At 35.7% G+C, this 22,021-nt stretch overlaps 1 protein-coding gene across 10 annotated transcripts in view; it reads right to left on the bottom strand.

Annotated features, from left to right (window-relative positions):
* Positions 1-22,021, bottom strand: part of ZMYND8 (zinc finger MYND-type containing 8) — a 61,184-nt gene that overhangs the window by 17,473 nt on the left and 21,690 nt on the right. For 9 of the 10 annotated variants that reach the window (XR_005931990.1, XM_030008368.2, XM_030008369.2 and 6 more), the window contains exons 3-12: positions 19,035-19,183; positions 14,318-14,536; positions 13,314-13,427; positions 11,531-11,623; positions 10,296-10,383; positions 9,607-9,662; positions 7,871-7,948; positions 6,867-6,982; positions 5,272-5,753; positions 2,880-3,020 (exon numbers count right to left, since the gene is read on the bottom strand). Coding sequence is in view for 9 of the 10 variants with exons in the window: in XM_030008368.2 (XP_029864228.1) it covers positions 2,880-3,020; positions 5,272-5,753; positions 6,867-6,982; positions 7,871-7,948; positions 9,607-9,662; positions 10,296-10,383; positions 11,531-11,623; positions 13,314-13,427; positions 14,318-14,536; positions 19,035-19,183 (1,536 nt within the window). In the remaining variant the exon portion in view is untranslated. The remainder of the gene's footprint in view (positions 1-2,879; positions 3,021-5,271; positions 5,754-6,866; positions 6,983-7,870; positions 7,949-9,606; positions 9,663-10,295; positions 10,384-11,530; positions 11,624-13,313; positions 13,428-14,317; positions 14,537-19,034; positions 19,184-22,021) is intronic. The other variant, XM_030008374.2, reaches the window with a different exon arrangement.

Genomic DNA, 22,021 nt, shown 5'->3' with positions numbered 1-22,021 from the left:
CTAAACCAGTCTGAAGTTAGTTGCTTGTTTGGGTGAGGAGGAAGAGGACATGAAGAAGGGGGAAGGAATGGAGAGAAGAATTAGGTTTGGCCAGTTTAGCTGCTTGAACTGGCTCATGGTAGGATCAAAAGAGCCAATGCCATATACTGGAAAAGGACAGAGGCCTTGGAGAAGACAAAAGGCAACACTGGCACAACGTGCATTTGTGCTTCATTTAGAGTTTCATTCCACAGCAGTTAAAGATGTCACAGTATTGCCATATTTTACTTAAAAAAACAAAACACCACCAAAAAACCAAACAACGTATATTTTCAAGACGTTTTTTGTGATGCACAACTCAGAGGAAAGTGAAATAAATACAAAGGGCTGAGACAATGATTCCTCTGACTGGACATTCTTTACAAGTTTGAACTTAGTGTCAAGGCACATTCCACACAACATTTACGAGCCATAGTACATAATGACTCAACTTAGCAGTACAGTTGTCTCATTCACACTTGGCCACTCTATGTCCTACCTGGCTGCAAACAGAATCTATATTACAGATAAGAGCAGGTACAGAAGGAACCATTCAAGTATTCATGCAGTATTTGTTTACTGCTAAAATAAGAGCTCCTCTAGAGAGAGGCAGCAACTTGTGTGGTGCAATCCCACAAGGCAAATATACAGGCTATAATTTGGATTATCCTGGCTTGTAGTATATACGCGTTATAGCACACACAAATTCAGTCTAAATAACATTTCACCCTCCTTTCTAGTCCCAGCAAAATGGTCATCAAAGTAATACTGAATTTCACACTCCTCATGTCACATATCCATTCTGGAAGAGACTAAACATAACACAAACTCCATCACTTTCAGTGCAGTGTAAATTTTGAAAATAAAAATGAAGGTATTAAGTCACTTAAGTACTTTTGAAAAATTTGTTCCTTGTACTGGAAATGTTTACTAAGTTAGGTTTCTTCTTCCAGTGCCAACTATGTCACCCAATCCACACTAATTCCACAGCAGTAATGGTTATATCACCTTTAGTACAGAATTTAATTCAAGGCCTTCATAGCCTTAGTTAACTACATGGCAGGATACAAACAGAAGAAAAAAATGGAGAATGGAGGAAGATGAAGACAAGACACTATAATACCTCCCAAGGAACCCTACATCCTAATATATGAAAGAAGTCTTGCAATCCAAATCTCTCTCTCTAACCTACAAGGAAGTCTCACTGATCTGGATTTCCAATCTGTCTCATTAATGTCAAAGTATTAGCAAAAAGAAAACAGAGCCAAAGGGCAGACAAGCCCATTGTGGAGAAATCTTCAAGTTCTGATGTCCAAAGTCTTTACTTTTTCTCATTATCAATCTGAAAATTTTCACTGCTTACTTGGTTAAACTTGTTGTTCTATCTTTTCTGCCTCTGCTACACAATGACAGGTCCTATACTATCAGGAGGATGTATTTTTTCCAAGCAATCTGTGTATATCTTGGTCTTTCACACCTCCATTTTTCAATTTATCCACCCTGCCAGTAACAACAGATGGCTCATTTCCATTATTTTTCCTTATTGCTGAATTGGAGGACGATCATTGAGTCCTCCTAGTACTCTGCTCAAGGTACCTAAGTATCTTTGGTTTTTGGACTTTCACTTTTGTTTTTTCAGAGAGAAAACCCATTCACATTATGTATGACAATGAGACACAATAATGATGAATCTATGTCTTGGCACAGCTGACACTATTAAATGAAGAAGGGTTGCCATTTTCATTTCTATCACTAAAGAGTGTATTTAGCAAAGGGAACTTCCCTAAAGTTGAAAAAATAACTGGGTATTCTACTTGAAAGCATACTAGGTGTTCTTTTATGTATTGCTCGTGGATCATAACATCGGATTTTCCAATACACACTATTTATTCAAAATATTCTATGCTCCAGCTGCTGTCTCCCATCTCTGGCTCAAACAACTGCAGCACTACATATTTCTTAACATTTTTCCAAATGCATTGTCACCTCAGATAAGATGACAAACAGCTGCAGTGCAGCAGAAGAAACTAATTCTATGGTTATGTCCACAGAGATAGATTAACACACTGAAAAATATACTTATGAGCTTGTATCCAGAATCAGAACATCTGTAACTCATGGAAAACATGAATTCAGCATTTGAGCCTAAGCCTTCCTGAAGTATTTGGCTAACACCAAGTGGCAGAATCCTGTTTCTCCGTGTAATATCATGTGGAGGTAAAAAGTAGCCAGAACTGAATCAGAATACTCACAGGAACAAAGCATGGCTGAGGAAACTTTTACATCCATTTGGCTTTCAAAACTATTTTACCAACTTAGTACTTACCTACTCCATCTTTCAAAATTCCACAATCCCAAAATTTACTTCTAGGGAGTTTCAAGACATCTGCTAATTCCTCTCATCCATCTATCTCCCTAGAGAGGGATGGTCAGTGAGAAGGTTATATGAAGGCAGGAAGAGAGAAGAAGCCCTAGTAAATCCTAAATCCTAAAGACCACAAGAAAACCTTGCCAGCAATTCACTTGAGCGACTGAGGGGTGAGGAACAGCAATGTTCATGTAATTACAACCTGTAGAAACTTACTGTTTAGAAACATTTGTTTGTACAGTTCAGCTAGAAAAAAATCATCCTTTAACTACTTACTTTTATCAACATGAAGAAACAATAACAGGAACTCTCATTTATAAAACAAAAAAAGAACACAGTATTTGATGAAACAATAATTACACAGGTACCTCATTTAAAGCCCTTTGTTCATTTAAAGCCACATACGAGCAAGTTTGTTCAGATTATGTTGCATTGACAGCACTGTGATTTATTCAGCTATAACAGTATGAGGTTTTCAAAGGTCAAGACTAACCAAGATTAAGATTCAGAATGCTTCCTGGAGTGGAAGTTCTTTCTTGCTTAGCAGAAATTGGTGTTGATGCTTGAGGAGAGAAAGGTTTGGGGCTGCCTGACAAGCTCCCTGCTTGACCCGTTCTTGTTGGTGCTGGAGAAGCTGAAAAAGTACAAAATTAATAAAGACAGATTTAAAAATAATCACAATAAAGCCATATTCACTGGGACAAAACAGATTTTAAACCTACAGGAGCAGGGAAAGGATTTTTCATGAATCCACATGAATTCACATGAATTTTAATAATTTCAACACTGTGTTATACCTTCATTGTAAGTTACAACTATCCCTTTAATTTTAGTTTAAGAACAAAAGAAATTGTAAGGAAAATAATTTTATTGCAGCTACATAGTTGGGCAAAATGTGTGCATACCCTCAAAACCACTCTGTTCGCAGTGACAGAAAGTTTCTGGCTTTCAAGATTTGGTTATTTTAGATGTTAAGAAATTCTGACACTCTGAATTGCTACCTATTTTAATTCATGTACGTAAGTAAATATAGAAAATCTCACCTACCCCATTTTCTAGCTACATTAACAGAGAATTAAAAGTACAAATCATAGTAAGTTTATTCAGTATAGCTGGAGACCAGTGACCAAATGTCTGTGATAAGGTAACAGAATATTCTAATTTATACTGAGTTTAAACAAAATCCTATGCTCTGAGCCTTTAAAATCTCCATGAAATAATGTTTCAGAAACAAACTTCTGGAAACAGCCAGTCTAGAAAGGAAAGCATCTGCAGACCATTACCTAAAAAAAAGGACTAATTTTTGTCAGCAAGAGACTAATTTCTGTCTGTTAAATCTCTGCTTAATGCTCTGGAAATGTCACCGTAAACTCACTACTGGACATATTTTCCTTCCCCAGTACATCCAGGATTGTCTATATATTTTCAGATTCCTAAATGGTAGCAATATCTGCTGTTTCAGTAACTGTTTCCAAGTTATTTTCTACGTATCAGTCAAAATACACAACAGAGGCATCCAAATAAAAACATTCTTGTCTAAGGATAGTGCAGTCATACTACTTGAGTTATTTTTTACAGCAAACAAGTAATTTCAGTTACATTTTAATAGAAACACACAGATTCCAGTAACAGGACAGCTATGTTTATACAAAAAGTAACTATTACAAAAGTTAGCATTTGTAACAATATACAGGTAGAAATGCCAGGTGGGAAACTGAATATTCTAGTTTAACTGCTAAGCCCAATCCAGCATTTCTATGCACTAGGATAGAGGATAGTAAGGCCTGAGGAAAAGTTAGAAAAATTCCCCAGAATTGCTATGATAATCAAGAATCCAGAATAATAGGATAACATCTGTCGTCATCTTTTATCTTTATCTGACAAAATAGCTTTAATATGACTTTCCATGATTATCTCCACTACTATAAAGAAATAATAATGTGGTATAATAAAAGCTCCATATTTTAAGATACAAAACAGTACCTGTTAGCTACACCTTATGTATAAAAGCAGTACATACATATATACATGACAATTTAAGTATAAAATGAATTATTCCTTTTGACATGTTATTCTACTGAAAAATCCAAGTATTTTCATATATTTAAATTCATACAGTTACTTTGTCATCACTTTCTTAAGATGGACAGGATCATATCACAAGACGCTTCTGTACCCAATGGTAGTTTTGCAGCCTAGCCTTTATTGGCTAGAATGCATAAGATTATAATAAATAAATGGCATATTATCTAAAAACTGCAACGGAACATATTTAGTTTTCTACACAGACATCCTTTCAGCAAACCCAAAGTTTCAAAACACTCACATTAATTAATATACTACATAATTTTTTTCACATAGCAATGAACTTTGTGGATGAAAAAAACTAAGATAAAGTGCCTGAGTGCCACAAAATTAGCTAGCATTTGACTACATTATAAGTCTAAGAAATCCAAATTCTGTATTCTACACTCCTTTTTTTCTTTACCCACTCTCCCTATGGAACTGTGGTTTTATCATATTTTAGCTACTCAGTTGGGAACACTATAAATTAAGCTCATTTTAAATAGAATACCTCCTAATCATGACAATTCTAACTCTTTTTGTATTTAACTTCCACTCTCCATTCATTTTGATAGCTACAACTACTTCCTGCTATTTAAACTGAAGGGTTTTGGTCACTGTTCAAGATTATTTATTCCTTCTCAATGTGACAGAAAGGACTATTATTTCTTATCTGTGATACTGAAAATTAAACCCATCTTTTTTTCTAAAATTTCTTCAGAAAACGAGTCATAATACAGTCTGTAAAAAGTACATGGAATAAAACTAGTGCATTAAGCAAATGCAAAGTCCTGTACCCCCCTTTTTTTTTTTTTTTTTACCTGTATTTTTCTCAATAAAATCCATGGATTCTTCACTGGCACTAAAATGACTGGAAGTTGCTTTTTTCTCTGCGTCCTGTTCAACATCAGATCCAGTGTGAACTGATGAGTTTGTACTCATTGGTGACCGTGGCATATCTGTCAATGAAATCCTACGACCAGTACTACTGCTCAGCATAGACTTGCTCATTAGAATCTTGGGCGATGCTGTCATATCAAAGTTCAGTTTGATTTTCTCTTGTTTGTCTGTCTTTGCAGTTCCAGCAGTTGGGTTTGCAGGGTCTAATAACATTTGGTATTGATTGTTGGGAGTATATGGTGTCCGGAAAGGTGCGTAATTAAATACTCCAAATTTTCTACGAATGTTATCAACATAAACTTCCATTTCTTGCATTGCACTATTGAAGATGCTTTTAGTCTTTTTCACAGAAAAAGGAATTTCTTTAGACATGAGGTAGCAATTATTTATTGGAACCCAGGCCCTATATATAAAACAGAAAAATAAAAGATAATATAACTACGTTTCACACTGTGGATTGACATTGGCAACTTTTGTGCACATACTGATTTATTTCAGGCTAATCATAAAGATATGAACACCTCAGACCATGTCAAAGAACCATCTCTACCTTCTTCTTCTAATAGTTCAGTGCTTGGTTTTGTTAAGTAAGTAAATTGTATCTCTTAGATTATCACTAGCTTATTTTACTCTACCCAAGTAACATATAAAATGTGAATAGACACTGGTCAAATAAGACAAAATATTCCTAATTAGAATAGTCGATGTAACTGTAAGACAACCATTGCTAAACAGTTTTTCCATCTGTCATAGTTAGCAGAAAAACATAAAAAGCAGGTCAGGAAAAAAAAAAGGCTTCACAAGCACATTCTTAAAAACATTTTACACCCCATGTCAGGGTGATCAAACTCCTCAATGCCCAGAAAAGTTCTACCAACAAGTATTGGGTAGACTATATTTATCATGAAATGACACAGACTCTAAAAGCATGCCTTCCAAGATTCTAAAATACCAGGAACTTTAACTTACTTATTTCATGGTGCTATACAGTTTTTTGGATTTTTTTACAGTACATGTTTTTATAACTGTATAGATTTATATTTTCAGTTCATGACAAATCAACTTGTATTCATCATGGCTTTCCCCATCTAAAGCAGAGGGTTCACAAGCACAGAAAACTTAACTCCTTTCCAAGCAAAACTGGCATTTTCAACATGGATTATATTTTCTGTATTTTTTAAATCTACAGTTGTCTGTTTATTCCCATAGTGTTTAGACAACATAAACAACTTCATTGGCCTCTTCCACCTTTAAGAACCACAGTTCTCTGCAGCACAAAACCAGACACAAGAATTAATTTGCATACTCACTGAGATTATATACGTACTAATCTTACAAACACATGACTTACATGCTACAGACTTCATGTAAGAAACTAAAACTATATAATACTGTAGCATATACAGTTTATTAGGGTTAAGGTTCAAAAGACAGGATCCAAAAACTCTTAAGAGCACAAAATTACAACACGAATTTTCTAAGTACAGCCAAAGACATTCTTTGGTTAAATTCCCACCTGTCGTGTTGGCCAAAGAAACGGGCATCAACTTGCCCGTCTTTATCCCTCAGTGCTTTAGCAGGCCAGAATGGAAAGCCTTTGAGTTTAGCCCAGACCAAAGGGTGGGGATTGCTCTAGAGGAAGAGGTAAAATACACAGTAAGAAAATACAAGCAGTATTACCTTCAAATCTGATAAACACTTTTTTTTAATTGTATGTATTACTTAGATTCAATAAAGATCCAGCATGCACAAGGCACTTGCCAAGTACAAAATTCCATTTTACTATATACTTGATACATACAGAATAAATCCTGAGATGACAAAATAATAAAATTATAAAAAAACCCCAAACATAAACCCGTAAGTATCTCAATTAAACACATTGTAATTGCACTCTGTTATTTATTTATTTTTTATTAGTCCCCTCCAAATATGTAGCATAACATAAGTTAGGGTAGGGCCAATCTTTCAAACTCTCTAATTTTCACTTAAGTCCAAGAGAAAACTTGATGGATTATACACTTGTACTTCAGAATCTTAAGGAGTCTTCTCAGGTCTCGTGCAGTATTAAAGAAAAACAGAAAAGAGACAACCTATTAATAGGTCGTGAAAGAAAAATCAAGTCTAAATTCTTAGATCCATACCTGCAGAAAGAGACATTCACATTTCAGACATCTTACCCCGAGTGCAAGTACCACATGCAAGCACAGATGACCCAGGAGCAGATATCTTATATTTGAGGATAGAGAACTTGCAATCTGGTTGCTGACACTCTTTACAGTTATTTCTGACTGAACCAATCCGTTTGTGAAAAGATGCAATCTTACAGCTAAACATCTTGAGATGATCTGACTCCACAAAGATCATGATGCGCAAGAACAAGCTACTTGGAAAACTACCGCAGCTTTCCTTGACTCAGTAACCACCATAGGTTTAAAACAATGGGGAGATAACAAGCAACAGTCAAAGGAGAACTGCTAGTTTAATGTATTAACTAGAATACCATAATCCTTAACTTACACAAGGCTCACAAAACCAATTTTCTCGTTTTTGGCAAGCAGCTAAATAACATTCCGGACATACTTCAATTTCATTCATCTGAAAAGAAAAAGCAAACAGTTATTGGAGAGCTTCAACAGAGTCCAAAGTGTGATCAGTATTATTATGTTAGCCTGTCTAGTTTGCTAGCATCATTTTTCCACAAATTTGTGGTCATAAATCGGCATTTCCCAGGTGGCCAAGAAGGCCAATAGCATCCTGGCTTCTATCAAAAATAGCGTGGCCAGCAGGACTAGGCAAGCGATCGTCCCCCTGTACTCAGCACTGGTGAGGCTGCACCTCCAATACTGTGTTCAGTTTTGGGTCCCTCACTACAAGAAAGACATTGAGGTGCTGGAGCATGTCCAAAGAAGAGCAGCAAAGCTGGTGAAGGGTCTAGAGAACAAGTCTTATGAGGAGTGGCTGAGGGAACTGGGGTTGTTCAGTCTGGAGAAAAGCAGTCTCAGGGCAGACCTTATTGCTCTCTACAACCACCTGAAAGGAGGCTGTAGCGAGGTGGGGGTTGGTCTCTTCTATCAAGTAACAAGTGATAGGACAAGAGGAAATGGCCTCAAGTTGTGCCAGGGGAGGTTTAGATTGGATATGAGGAAAAATTTCTTCACCAAAAGGGTTGTCAAGCGTTGGAGCAGGCTGCCCAGGGAAGTGGTTTGTTTAGTCACTATCCCTGGAGGTATTTAAAAGACGTGTAGATGCGGCACTTAGGGAGATGGTTTAGTGGTGGACTTGGCAGTGTTAGGTTTACAGTCAGATTCAATGATCTTAAAGGTCCTTTCCAACCTAAATGATTCTATGATTTACTTGCTGTGAAATCAACACTGTTTTGACAGACACCCATCTTTTTCTACCCCTGTAACGTATGCATTCCAGTTAATAAATTAGTCACATTTTTACATCCCTCTTCAGATTGTATGCTACTGTTGTTTACTCCAGTCAAAAAAATACATCCTTTGTTTGATGTTGTTTTTATTCCAGTGATAAAGAATTATTTATCATAATTTCTTCCAGCGGCAAAAATATAATCTCAGTTGGGCATTTAATTTCATAATTTACGCAGAACCAAAAATAAAGTATTTTACTCCTTATGCTCATATTATATAAACTAGTTAAGGTATCAGGCTCAGGTTATACGTGTATTTTGTTCTATTAGGAACTGATAAATTCTTAGAATTTATGTGAATCATGGATATCGCTGTGTGAACCTGGGGATGGAGAAAGCACTTCCATAAATATAAGGGGTCAGATCATCAGATAATTTATAAAAAATGGAATATTGTTCAAATATATTACATTTAGAATAGCAAGTTTTTGTAATACTAAACATTATGGATTGCCACTGAAATAAAAACAGTGCAAATGCTAAGAATGCATGCATTTTTGCATTTATTCAGAGGAATTTCATATTGTTACAGCAAAAGAACCACCAAAAAAAAGCATCTATGAATCAGAAGGTTTTTCTTCTCTTCCCTCCCCACACTGCAAATCTCTAACTATAAATAGTGAATATCCTGATAGAAGACACATTAGCAATGCCCTTGCCAAAAATCGTTCTGTAGGCCATGGATATGCATATCTAAACATAAGAAAGCCTACAAAAATTATGGTTATGCAATACACACATTAGAAAACACATATTATTTCATTCACGAGTACATGAAGTGGAACACTTTAAAAATACAGAACAATCTGGGGACTCATACCTCATGCTCACAGATTTTGATGATGACTTTTGCTGTTTGTGTCAATTTGTGATTTCCTGAGGAAACAATAAAATGCTTTAACCAAGAAAATTGTCATGCTAGAATTATAAAATCAACTGGGTTTAGATTTAAAAGTTAACATTAAAGACAAAAGAGAACATCTAAAGAGATGATGTAAAACGTGTGTATAAACTACAAGCTTGCAAAAGCAGAAGGTAGGCACTTTTCTTCTCAACACAACATCATAACAATCTTTAAATGTTCCTTTTTGAAGCCTATTCCAGCCTGCCCACCACTGATAATGACTCTTTCAGTGAGGGACACACTGTATGATCTCCTCATTTAGGTTTCCTATAAAGTGCTGCACAATGCAAAACACTAAAGCAACTTGGGGGTTGGAACCAGATGATCTTTAAGGTCCCTTCCAACACAAACCATTCTATGATTCTAACTTATTTGAATTTTTTTTGAAGGTGGAACAAGCAAGTGACAGCATGGGCTGTATTTGGTCCTACAGTTTTGTGTGCCAGTTGCTACAAAGAAAAATAATCTGTTGTGTTTAGGCACTACAATCATTAACAGGAAGACACTTTCAGCATTTGCCAACTAGAAGAGTCTACAACTTGCTCTATGACTTCAACTATTTCAGAGTTTCATATCTGAGGACATAAGTACATATTAATACTTACCCCCATTGTAAATAATGCAGTTGTGCAAAATCCATTTGGCATCAGCCAAAAATGCTTCAGTGCAACCGTACATTTTCCTTTTAACATTCTGTAAAGAAAAAATTAAGAACGTATCAGGAAACAGAAATGAGTAACAAGTGACAGCTTCTTCCTGAACATTGTTTCCTATCAGTCATACAATTAATAAAATTGACTACTTATTTACTGTAAGACTTATGAGTCTAAATACTTAAGAATCTGTCAAATTCAGGATGTCTTTTGACTGCCCTGAAAATGTATGAACTGCCTAAATTAACTCTAAATAATGAATTGTTTAGACCAGCATCTTCAACATTTCCAAAAAAAGTGTTAAATTTCCTGAAACAGTGTTCCATTCGACGTCTCTGCAGAAAACTGAGTCCTTCATTTATTCTACTGATATATTATTGCTCCACAGCATTTTTATTTTTTCATTTTTACAAGACTCAGAAAAAATTATTGGTCATAGTACATAAGACAGTATGTTTGATATTCCAGTCTACCCCCTGGGTAAAGTAATTCAATTAGATAAAAACAGTCACATGGTTTTGTTACACTTTTATACCATAAAGACATCGACCTCCACTGTAAGGACATGGAGAATGAAAACCTGTTGTCTCTTCACCAGGTCCTAGCAGAACAAAGCTCTGCAATGTTTCACTCTTCATTAAGTAGTAGAGAATAAAGAACTTCTTCATTATTTGAAACTTTTAAATTATTATTAAACTGAAAATTAAATTCTTATTATCCACCTCTTGACCTTCTTTTTTCTTTTACACCTCAGGTGCAGTGGGGATTACAGTACTTGTTGAATGATCAGTAAAATGAGTCTGGAATGACCCTTGGATATACACTCAAACAGTCCCAAATTAATGGACCAGTGATCCATTAATAGCTAACAAACATGATGATCAAATGCAAACTCTGGTTAATGAAGTCTCCCCACAGGATCCTTCCTGGAATTAGATGAATTTATACAGGAGGAAGTCATCAGTGTTAGCTTATCTTCTTCATACTGTTTTTCCTGAACATTTGTTGCTGGTTCAGACAAAATAGTGGACTTGTTCAGTTGGCATGTGATCGTTTTTAAGCTGTAACTGAAAAAAGGCATCAAAATATTTTCAAGCAACCTCTCTCCCCCTCCCATCAAACACTCCAGAAATCTTACTGATAGCAATCAAACTCAAGGAACCTCCCTCCCTTAGCTTCATACAAACCTTCTCTAATGTACAAAGGTCCATTGGATGAAATATATATTCTGCATAATCTGGGTGTTGATCCAGTGAAACTGGCTTTTGAAATGGCTCTGTCTGTTAGGAAAAAAAAAAAAAAGAAAAAAAATCACACTGCTTATTAATACTGAACAGTTTCATCAATGACACAATACTCACATTTTCTAATAGTACTTGCAACTGTGATGTCAGAGAAAATTCTTTAAAGGTAATTATAAAATTTTGTGAAGTAATAAAGTATTGGCAGAACAAGAGGAACGAAAAGGTCTCATTTAACTTATTTTTCAAATGCTGGAAGTAATGAATTGCAGAAGTTAGGGGGTTTGTAAAAGGTACTGTTATTACTTACAGTAGGGTTTTTTGTGGGGAGTATCAGATGAGGTTCAACACATAGTTTTTAGCAGTATAAAGACACTTACTAAATTTCTGATTCACTAGATTCACAAATACTTTTACAGACCCTCGTTAGACTCTTAACTTTCAAAACAATGGTGGCTGGGTAATTCAAACACATTCAAACTTTTATCCGTGGGACTCTAAATTGTATCTGCTAATGTGGAGGGACTGAAATTCTTGGAACACAACCAATTAAAGTACTCAGGTACCAAAACAACAGGTTTTTAGTAAAATGCCTAAAGAGCAAAATATCTCAATAGCATTCATTAGCTTTCTAACCACATTTTTAAAACACTTTGTGAATTCAATATAAACACACTGACACTGCTACTGAAAAGCAGCACTTAAAGCTTCTAATGGCTTCATCTAATAGGACAGTATTTACCACTCCAGAGTAAAAGGATTCCAAGAGCCAAAATCTGTCAGTATTTAAGAGTAACCTTCCCAGAAATTGCCACGATTGTTCTGCTAAAATACTTATCATAGAGAGATCAGAGTTGCAGAGAGGCCATGACTCTGCACATCTGGTTTTCCCAACATATTTCAGTACAACACTGCAGGCACAGGGACACCCTCCCTGCTCCTCTAACTTACATAAGAGAACAAGAAGGCAGCACGAGTTAAGACAACCCTTGCTAATTCATCACATTGTATTTTGATTTACTGTTATCTTCACACATGTGAAAACTAGGCAAAGCTTGCATGGTGAAGAACAAGTGACCAGAATTGTTGAAACTTAGAAGAAATAATGAGTGACTGGAATAGCTGAAACTTTGTGGCACGGTGATTTTGAGAAGTGCGTCTAAGACAGACACACAGAGATACAAGTTGGAGGAAAACCAATTCTACCTCCATGATAAAAATTCATAGAAGAGCAGCCTCATATGGCATAAAATTTAATGCCACAGGTCTTCACCACACGGAGGAAAATTTCTGCAACATTTTAGAAGTATATGATACAAATAACTTTTGTGGTAAGAACAATTTGTACTAACAGATAGAAGATAGCTTTTCAACAGGTATAACCAATAATATAAGAGTCTCTGTGCCTAGGGTTCCTGCCCATATAACTGTACTAGTAAGAGATCATGTCTCCTCATAACCCTTGTATCTCAGAGCCAGCATTGTCCACTTTCAGAGAGTGAGAAACCACCATGTCCCACTGGAAAGCCACATTATATTTTCACTACACCCACTGAAAATACATCCAGAAACTACATTTTAAATGCACTCCGCAACAGTCTATACAGCCTAAACTAATCTGTCTGTACTAGACAGGTGGTAGACAGCACAGAAGCGGGGTTCATAATCCACAAAAGGAAGCAAAACCCAGGATTATGACAAACATGAAAAAAAAAAAAATCTTCCTTACCCCTGGCTGTTTCATTTTCTGTAGTGCAAACTTCAGTAAATATGATAGCTGTTCAATGGTGAGCATTGTCATAGCTTTACTCTGTGTTTCTATGCATTCTGCGACTGTGATTTTCTAAAAGTTAAGATTAAAAAAATATTTCGTCAGCAAACATTTCTAGGTCAATTCTTCTCTACTGAAACATTCTAGCGTTCAAATGGAAGATAATAACTATCTTATAAGAAACAAAACATTTCTGATGGTGCAGTATGTAAGTACTTCAGGTGCTTGTTTTACTTGTTTTTCGTTCTGGGTATGTTAATAAAAAAAAACAAAGAAAAAAAAAAAGAAAGGGAAAATACCAGAAAATTCTCCATCGTTCTCAAGATCACGCAAAGTGAATGTGTGAATACATAAAATTCTCAAATACAATGCAGGTTCACAGCAATATGAACGAGTGAGGTCACCTGGGCTCTAATACAATATGTGATCAAAGAAAAACATGCGATTAACCAATTTGCTTTCATTAAAGATACTTCAATGCTAAGTATTCTCTCCCCAGGAATCACTGGAGAGGAATGATTAAATTCTTCCTCAGCCCTGTAGAAAAAAAAAAGTAATAAAATAATCACTTGTTTATGTAGGCCCTTACAGTACAAATTTTTTCTGCACTGCTGCAGAGCTGATCAGCCCACTAGAAGAAGCACAAGTTAAACTAGTCAAAACTGCAGAATGTTTTCAGAATTAGAGGTGCCTGATGAAGAGATCACTCTTTGCAATGGTCCCTTCTCTAGACATGGAAACAAAGGAAGTTGAGGACTTGTGGTAAGAAGGCAAACACAATGCAGGTACACACACAGAAAAAGTGGTGACACAGCAATGAATGCCTCCTCTTCTGTAAAAATTTTTCTGGTACCTTTACCAAGAGGCAATATAGAAATAAACGAGAAACATTTCAGAATGCAAAATATCTCTGCTTATACCTCACAAACAAGAAAGAAATCCACTCCTTATATCAAACTAACCTCACATTCTGGGCAAAACCAATCCCCCTCTGGTTCCGCTGTCAGTTTCAGACACTTAGCATGATAAACCCGAGGACAGAGTTCACAGCAGAGGACTTGGCCTTCCCGATGACAAACCCAGCAATAGAAATCATTCCGTCCATCCTGTGGTACAACATCAACAGGGTCTGTGGTGAGTGGCTGCTTCATATAGTAAAACGGACCATGTCTTAGTTCTGACTGAAATGTAGGCAAGAAAAACAGGTTTGGTTTCAAAACAAATTTGCATTTTTCAAATAATAATATTCATAATATATAAGCAAACAGCAGTTTACAGAGTTTGATTAACATTCATGCAAGCTCATCTTACTAATTGCACAAAATCATTCATAAAGGAGTTTACTTCTTGTTCAGATGTCCAATGCCAGTTTGAACTCAAGACTGAAAATAAATTTTTGTGGCAAGTGAGGGCATTGAGTGCAAGACATGCAATCCAACAAAAGTAAGTAAACACTTTTATCTTCAAGAAAGAAGTATTGCTATAGAAGGTATTAGGTCCTCTAAACTCAGAATTTCATGGGGCTGTGCAAGCCAAATACTAAGATATTTAGTGGTGGCTAAACCTGGAACAACTGAAGAAATTAGTCCTAAAACAAGAAGTTGAACACCATGCAAATCTGTCCTAAGTTGCAGTAGTTCACAACTTTGTACAATGAAGCAAGCCAGTCCTGATTTTGATTAATAAGGCAAACCGTAGAGTAGGGTGACAAAGGAGTAAATTCACATCCTGAACAGCCACCTCTGCTACAGTACCAGGAACACTGGGAAAGATTTAATCCACCATTTATATGCTTATCAGAATTTAAGACTCACAATCTCCACTGGTTTGCCTGCACTAGAAAACAGTGTTAACTTTGTAAACTGTATGAACTAGTCTTCCACTTCAGCCCCAGACAGCTCAAAGATGACACAGCTGATGCCAAAACTCAAGAAGTGAAGAGCCTAGGTTGGCTAAAATGGGTGCCCAGATACCTTAAGTTTGTTAGATCAGCCTTGAAGAGCTGCTAACATTTATTGGAAAACTACATTCTATTTATTAATGACAAGGGAACTTAAGTTTTCTGTTTGGTATTAATTATAGGGGTGGTTTGCTGAGGAAGGCATGGAGGGAAACAATTTGAGTTTTAGGCAGTTTATTTACTGTGATTTTTTTGTTTGATGTAAAACCATTTCCTCATGACATTACTTGTAACTATCCAAATGCCTGTAGTTTGCAGAACCATTTTGTTTGGTTCTCCAGTAATTTTGCATGCATCCTACACCATTTACACATCTTCCAGTTCTTAGACCTGTGAGCTGCCACATGCCCACAGGACTCATAGAACAGTGCAATCATATGCATGTTCCATACCTTTGCAGCATCCTGTACAAAATTAGTCACACAGGGCATAAATTAATGTCACAAGAAACCACCAGCATGCCAGCTTGGACCATGATATTTCTAGATTTTTAAAGTTACAAAGGACAAGGTCTAATTATTTGCATGAATAGAGGACCTTCAAAGTCAAATTAGATGACATAGAAGTGACAACCCAGCTGAAGATGTTGTATCTCAAAAGATACACCAGAAGAGATATCATCTGCAATTATCTAACACTGTATATTTTAGGCAAAGGAAGGATGTTACCCACAAACATTCCCAAAGCATTCTGCTACCTAAAATGTTACTTGAAATTCTATCAGTTTTGGCGTTTTTCATCTTCTATTCTACAGATGATACAGCTCCTAAATAGATACTTTGTTCCCACCACAGAAATGGGCGAAGTGTTATTTTCTGTACTTTCTTTATATATATATTTAATCATATAACATGACAAGACTTTCAGAAGGAAGGTTCTATGAGATCCTGTGGAGTAAGAGGGACAGCATAAGGCTTTAACTACATTTCGAATGCATTACTACTACCATCATTCAAACAGATACAAAGGCATATGGAAACCCAAAGTGAAGAAGGGAAAGTTGCAATTTACAGAGCAGAAACATGTTTTGTTTGTAGCTATATGCAACACAGCTGTGAGACCAAAATCTCAACAGTGTTTATGTGGAGATGCAGCTATGGAGCATTTCCTCAACTGCAGATAAAGGAAATTACCAGAAGAATTTAATACATATTCTGACTTTGAAGTGGTATAAGCAGTATATCCACACTAACTTCCTAAGAATCAAAGATACTGCTTTAAGACAAATATAAAACCTGTGAAAATATTCCACAGAAATCAGCTCATAACATCCAAACTGAAGAGAAATCTGTTCTTGCTAGAGCATGAGAGGAATTTATTTTCTGTAAAAAAAGGTTCTGAGACTCAAAGAAGACCCAAACAACAAAACTAAAGGACTGAAAATGAACGATTCAACTGCATCAAAGGACCTTTTCACTTGTTCTAATCAGAGTAAAATTTAAACTCTTAAAACATTTTAACAGTTTTGAAAGAAAAGCTTTTTCTCAACTGTTTCACAACTAGCCAATTCAAGCTCAAATAGGTACTAGCTTGTTTTAAAGTCGTTATTAAAAAGTTAAGACTTGTAGAATGACACAGAAAACTGAAGAAAAAAGGAAAGTATTGTAGAGCTGTTTTGGGGAGAAAAAGATCACTATATCTATTGTTTAAATTAATATTGAAGCTAGTATTATAACAAGCTGACAACTTCAATTACACTATTACTGACCAATTAAGTGTCAGAAGTTCCTGATTTTTAACCTGTCTTAGCTACATTCTACAATTCCATAATTCTTTCCTGGTATTTCAACATTTTAAATACCTGTTGGCACCATTCTGAAGATCTGTTACTGCATCCACAACACGTAATACGAAGCTTCACGCAACTATAACTTTAGTAATGGTATCTTGAAATACTCAAATATTAAAACACTTCATAATGTAGAATATTAAGTTAGGTTTCCAGTGATGTTGTCACACCTCAAAATGGATTTATCAGCCAATCAGAACAACAACTATCAGCTACATTATACTACATTAAACTTGAAACTTAACCTGAAAGCAAAACAAGTAACTGTGTGCTTAGCTCACATCTGTTCAGCAGTAAAATAATCTTCAACAACTCCTGCTGCCATATAGAGCAGAATTTTGCACCTACTTTAGAAACAACAATCTTCAGGCATGCCCATTTCAAATTTGACATGCAAGAAAATATTAAATTAAAAACAACTTGCAAAAGCTAAACAAAACTAAACAGATGGTATTTTCTTGCTAACTTGTAACAAATAGAGCAAAATAAGCAAGTCTGATTGCTTTTCTTCATTAGATATACAACTTTATTCTATCCTGTAATATTTCAGGTCTGAGATACCTGGAAAACAGAAAAGGATTTACCGAGGGGGATGTATCAGGTTCAACAACTGCAGTTGTGTTTTCACATATGTTTTTAAATGCATGAATAAAAAGTGGAAATTAGTACCCTAAGATTCAATTCCACTGTTTGTAAAATTATCTCTACACTGCACAGTTAGAAGCTCAGACTTCAGTGGGGCAACATCTCCACAGTAAATGTCCAGGATGTAGAGGAATTTATACAGCCTGCAGTGAAGCTCAGTAAAAGCCAAACTGACCACATTAAACTAGTGCAAGCATGCCTACACATGCTATTACTAGACCTCCCAATTATCCTTAAATAAAATACACTTGACACTGTAAGACTGTTCTCTAGCAAGGCCTGATTTATTCAAAGTCTTTGTTTCAGGACAACTGCAGTGATTAGGAATTTCATTTTCTTTCTTAACCAGTGCAATTGTACCAGGATAATATTTAATGTGGATCCTGTTACACCAGGAAAAAGTGCTTTAAACTCTCAGAACTTAATCCTGTATTTATATGATCCTAGCAAAAAACACTGAAAAATACACAGACATGTCATTATTAAATTAAATGAAAAACAATTTCAGTCAGGCTAAAGACTGCTTTCATGTAATCTCCTCCAAGATGATGCAGATGCTTTACAGTATTTGCTATTCAATACACTTAATATAATTCTTTCACTTGCATCATACAATGAATCAGAAATTGTCGAAGTCTTCTGGAGTCAAATTCTTTTAAGAACTGCAACAAATGCTATAAATTCAGTATTCAGAAGACACTGAAAATAAGGTTTCAAGCATGAAGACTGGAAAGTACTGTCAACGTGACCCTTTGATTTAACTCATTTGGTAGGAGTGTACACTGCCCAGCAATTTAAAGGAAGGGGAGGGAATCTGAAGAGTACCAAGGAAGGAGCTGGACTTTTGTTAATAATTAGCAGTAGGACTGAAAGCAGATGAGGGACTTCCACTGACATTATGAGATCCTTCTTAATTTAGGATATTACGTCACTGAACGTTTCCTTTTAATGGTTTTAATTAATAACAGCTATTACTGTTGTTGTTGTTATAATCCTTCATAATCCTTTTGTTAAAAATTGCATTTATTGGTTATACATTGTATTAGCTTTATGAAATCAAACAGCAGGACACAGGTGGTCTTTCTCATACAGATGTAAAAAAAAATAAAAGAATATCCAAATGCAACTTATAATGACAACTCCTACACCCACTGCATTCAAAAATGAATATCCACTTCTGAGAGTACAAAAATGGAGCTTCCTAAAGAGGAGAGAGCTCCTGTAGCTGTCTCTACATCCCTCACTGTTTCATATTCTAGCATAACAAGACCATGACTTCTCTTACCTGCTCTTTATTATTACTGTTCAATAGACCAGGTTTCTTTTTCTTTTTTATAGGACTTGTTGATGCATCTTGTGGCGAGTGACCATTAGAGGAATGTGGAGGGCTGGGAAATTTCCTTTTTTGTGCTGTGCGTTCAGCAGAGCCAGGATCTATAACAGATGCAAACAATATGGTTGAAGAGTGCATTTCAATGAAAAACATTCAAATGAGGTTATGGTTTGTCATTCACACTCCTTCACTGAACAGAATAAAAATTCTCAATTGCCTTTCACCTAGTCACTCACAAAACTGGAAGCACAGACTTGCTAAGCAATGCCACTGTTAAGTGAATTCTCAATTCTCAACTCAATTCAGTAATTTAGACTAACATTAAATATTTTTTTTCCTTTTCCCACAGCATTCTGGCCATTCACCTCATCTCAAATTCTGGTATCTTATAAAGTATAACAACAGTTATGTCGGTAGTTTACCAGAGTGCTATGCTAATTTATGTCATATACTTTAAAAGCAGAGAAACAACATTAAGAGTTCCTGACAGCTTCATTCAGGTAATTTAGGAACATAAGCAACAGAAGTTAAAATCTGGCAAGAGGAAAGTCAGTCCTCATCATTTATTTCTCATACTTAAATAAACTTACTGAAATAGAAATAGAAAAAATTAAATTGTCGTATAGTCTGGAAATAAATATGCTACCTCTAATACTTAGTCATCTGTAGTACCTGCTAAATTGGATTGTATAAACATAAAATTAAGACAAGACTCCCAGTCAAGTAGTAACCTTTGACAGCAAAATAGAGCAACAAACAGAAAGTGACCTAACTTTTCAGTGCCTCCCAGAGTCAGAGCTCTCACATTCAACCAAGCAAATTAGAAGTAATAAGTCACAGCTTCCATCTATGCCTGAAGTTACTATCCCAAGTAACAAAGCTGGCAGAAGGGAGCGTGTGCCTGTGTCTCAGCTGCTCTAAGTCATAGATTGTCATCTTAGTCGAAACTCATCACACGAGCAACAAGTAGCCCTGGTGGCTCTGAACTGCATTTTATGAAAACACACACAAAATTCTTTAAAAAATTAGAAGGAAATTGAGACACAGCTCTATCAAATGAATACCTATTATGATGATCTTCATGTCTGCTTCACTCCTCCAATTACGCTAAATTATTTTAATTCTTCAAAGATTTTTAATTCATCTTTCTTTACTTGGTCACTGTTTTCTGTTCATTAGAATATTCAGAAGGAATTATTTACAGCCTTAAAAAAGTCAATACACTTTAAAAAAAAATCACTGACAAGCTCATCAGAAATGTCCGAGGTAAAAATAAGAGCATTTGCAACTTCATTTTCTCAGAACAAAATTTAAATGATTCCTAATGAATATGGAATGCTCAGCTCAATTACAAAGAACTTACTGACATTTTTCAAAAGAAATAAGTGTGCAATCAGCTGTAATAGATAATCATAGAACAGTGAAATGATCTTGACAAAATACAAGTGAAAGTTCAACAGAGTTGGTTTTACACATTTAATTTTTCCTTAAGCTTCTAATGCATGCAACAAAACGACAGATAAAACCATAGGGATCAGAAGTCATCAATATCAGAGAGAAACAACTGAACTCTCCCCACAGTCATTCCCGTATTTTCAATCCCCTACTTACACGTGCTAGTGCAAATGTTTTGAGGCTGCACGCTAAACAATTGAATAATAAAACCTGTCCAAAAAATAACTTTTTTCTGAGTAATTTTTTTCAATGACCCCATTCACTACACAGCCACACGAACGCTTGTAATGCATTCAGCAAAGCAGTTATACTGGATGGGAACATGTAGCGAGAAGGAGAAATGCTGCTTTTGGTATTAATGCTGCCTTAAAGTTTTTTCTGTCAAACAGTTTTTGGCAGCTATTTGACAGAAGCCAGAGGCAATCAAACTGCTGGTTGCCATGATCCTATATCCTTTACCTCCTGGATCCATATTCGTGCCTTCCAGGACTCACTGGGTGATGGGCTGAGCTGTCTCAGGTTGCCAAGTCACCAAAACCTCACTGAAACACTTCACCTGAAGTCTCCAATGAACATCAGAGGTACAAGAACAACAAGAAGTAACTGGATCAACTTATTAGAGCATGTCTATTCTCAACAGATTTAAATTAACTATAAAAAGGTCCACCAAAAAATACTGAAAGTTCCCCAAATAGATAAATACTGAAAACCACAGCACTAGACTATTTCACATAGGCAGTGGACAAACACCTTTCTCCCACAAACACCTCCCAATCTGACTTTTAACTATTTATTGAATGAGACAGTTTTGTTGAGCTACAACATTCCTCTCAAGGAATGATTTTAACACATTTAAGGAGTCTTGCACACAATGTAGCCACTGATACTTTCTCATTAGACAGTCTAACAAGTGAGCTAGTAAAACACAGTTTAGCTTAAAACTGTATTCGGAATAATGCCCTGTCAAATTGAAAAGTTACACTGAATTGCATTCAAAAGTAAGATAATTTGACACATGGCACAAATCTTAGAGGGTCTATGGCACAATAAAGAAACTGGACTAGATTTCTACATGATTTCTGCATTTTGTGCAAATGAGGAGGGGAAACAGTCAATAAGGAAAAATAAAATTGGCTGCAATAATGATTTGCACAAATGGAGATAAGATTAACAACCTATGCACTTTAAATAGAAAAAAAGTATTTGGAACAATAGTTGAGCATGAACTGACTATGGAAGAAATTACTTTTTTCTGTTGTGAAAAAGGCCAAACAATACTGATGTAAAAATAGGAATGATACATATGATGTAATCTTGATGTTAACCTTGGAACGCTTGCATATATGTTTAAGTTTATTGAAAATAATATATTATTTAGTGAAAAGAGTGGAACAATGTCAAGAAGCCACACACTTATTAACACAGCAAAACATTTTGAAAAAATATCCTCAAAAAAACTATGATCCCACAAAGACTTACTCACG

This window comes from Aquila chrysaetos, chromosome 3, assembly GCF_900496995.4.
Source record: "Aquila chrysaetos chrysaetos chromosome 3, bAquChr1.4, whole genome shotgun sequence".
Lineage (NCBI taxonomy): Eukaryota > Metazoa > Chordata > Aves > Accipitriformes > Accipitridae > Aquila > Aquila chrysaetos.
The sequence above is the reverse complement of the archived record's forward strand: the minus strand, read 5'-3'. Positions and strand labels throughout refer to the sequence as shown.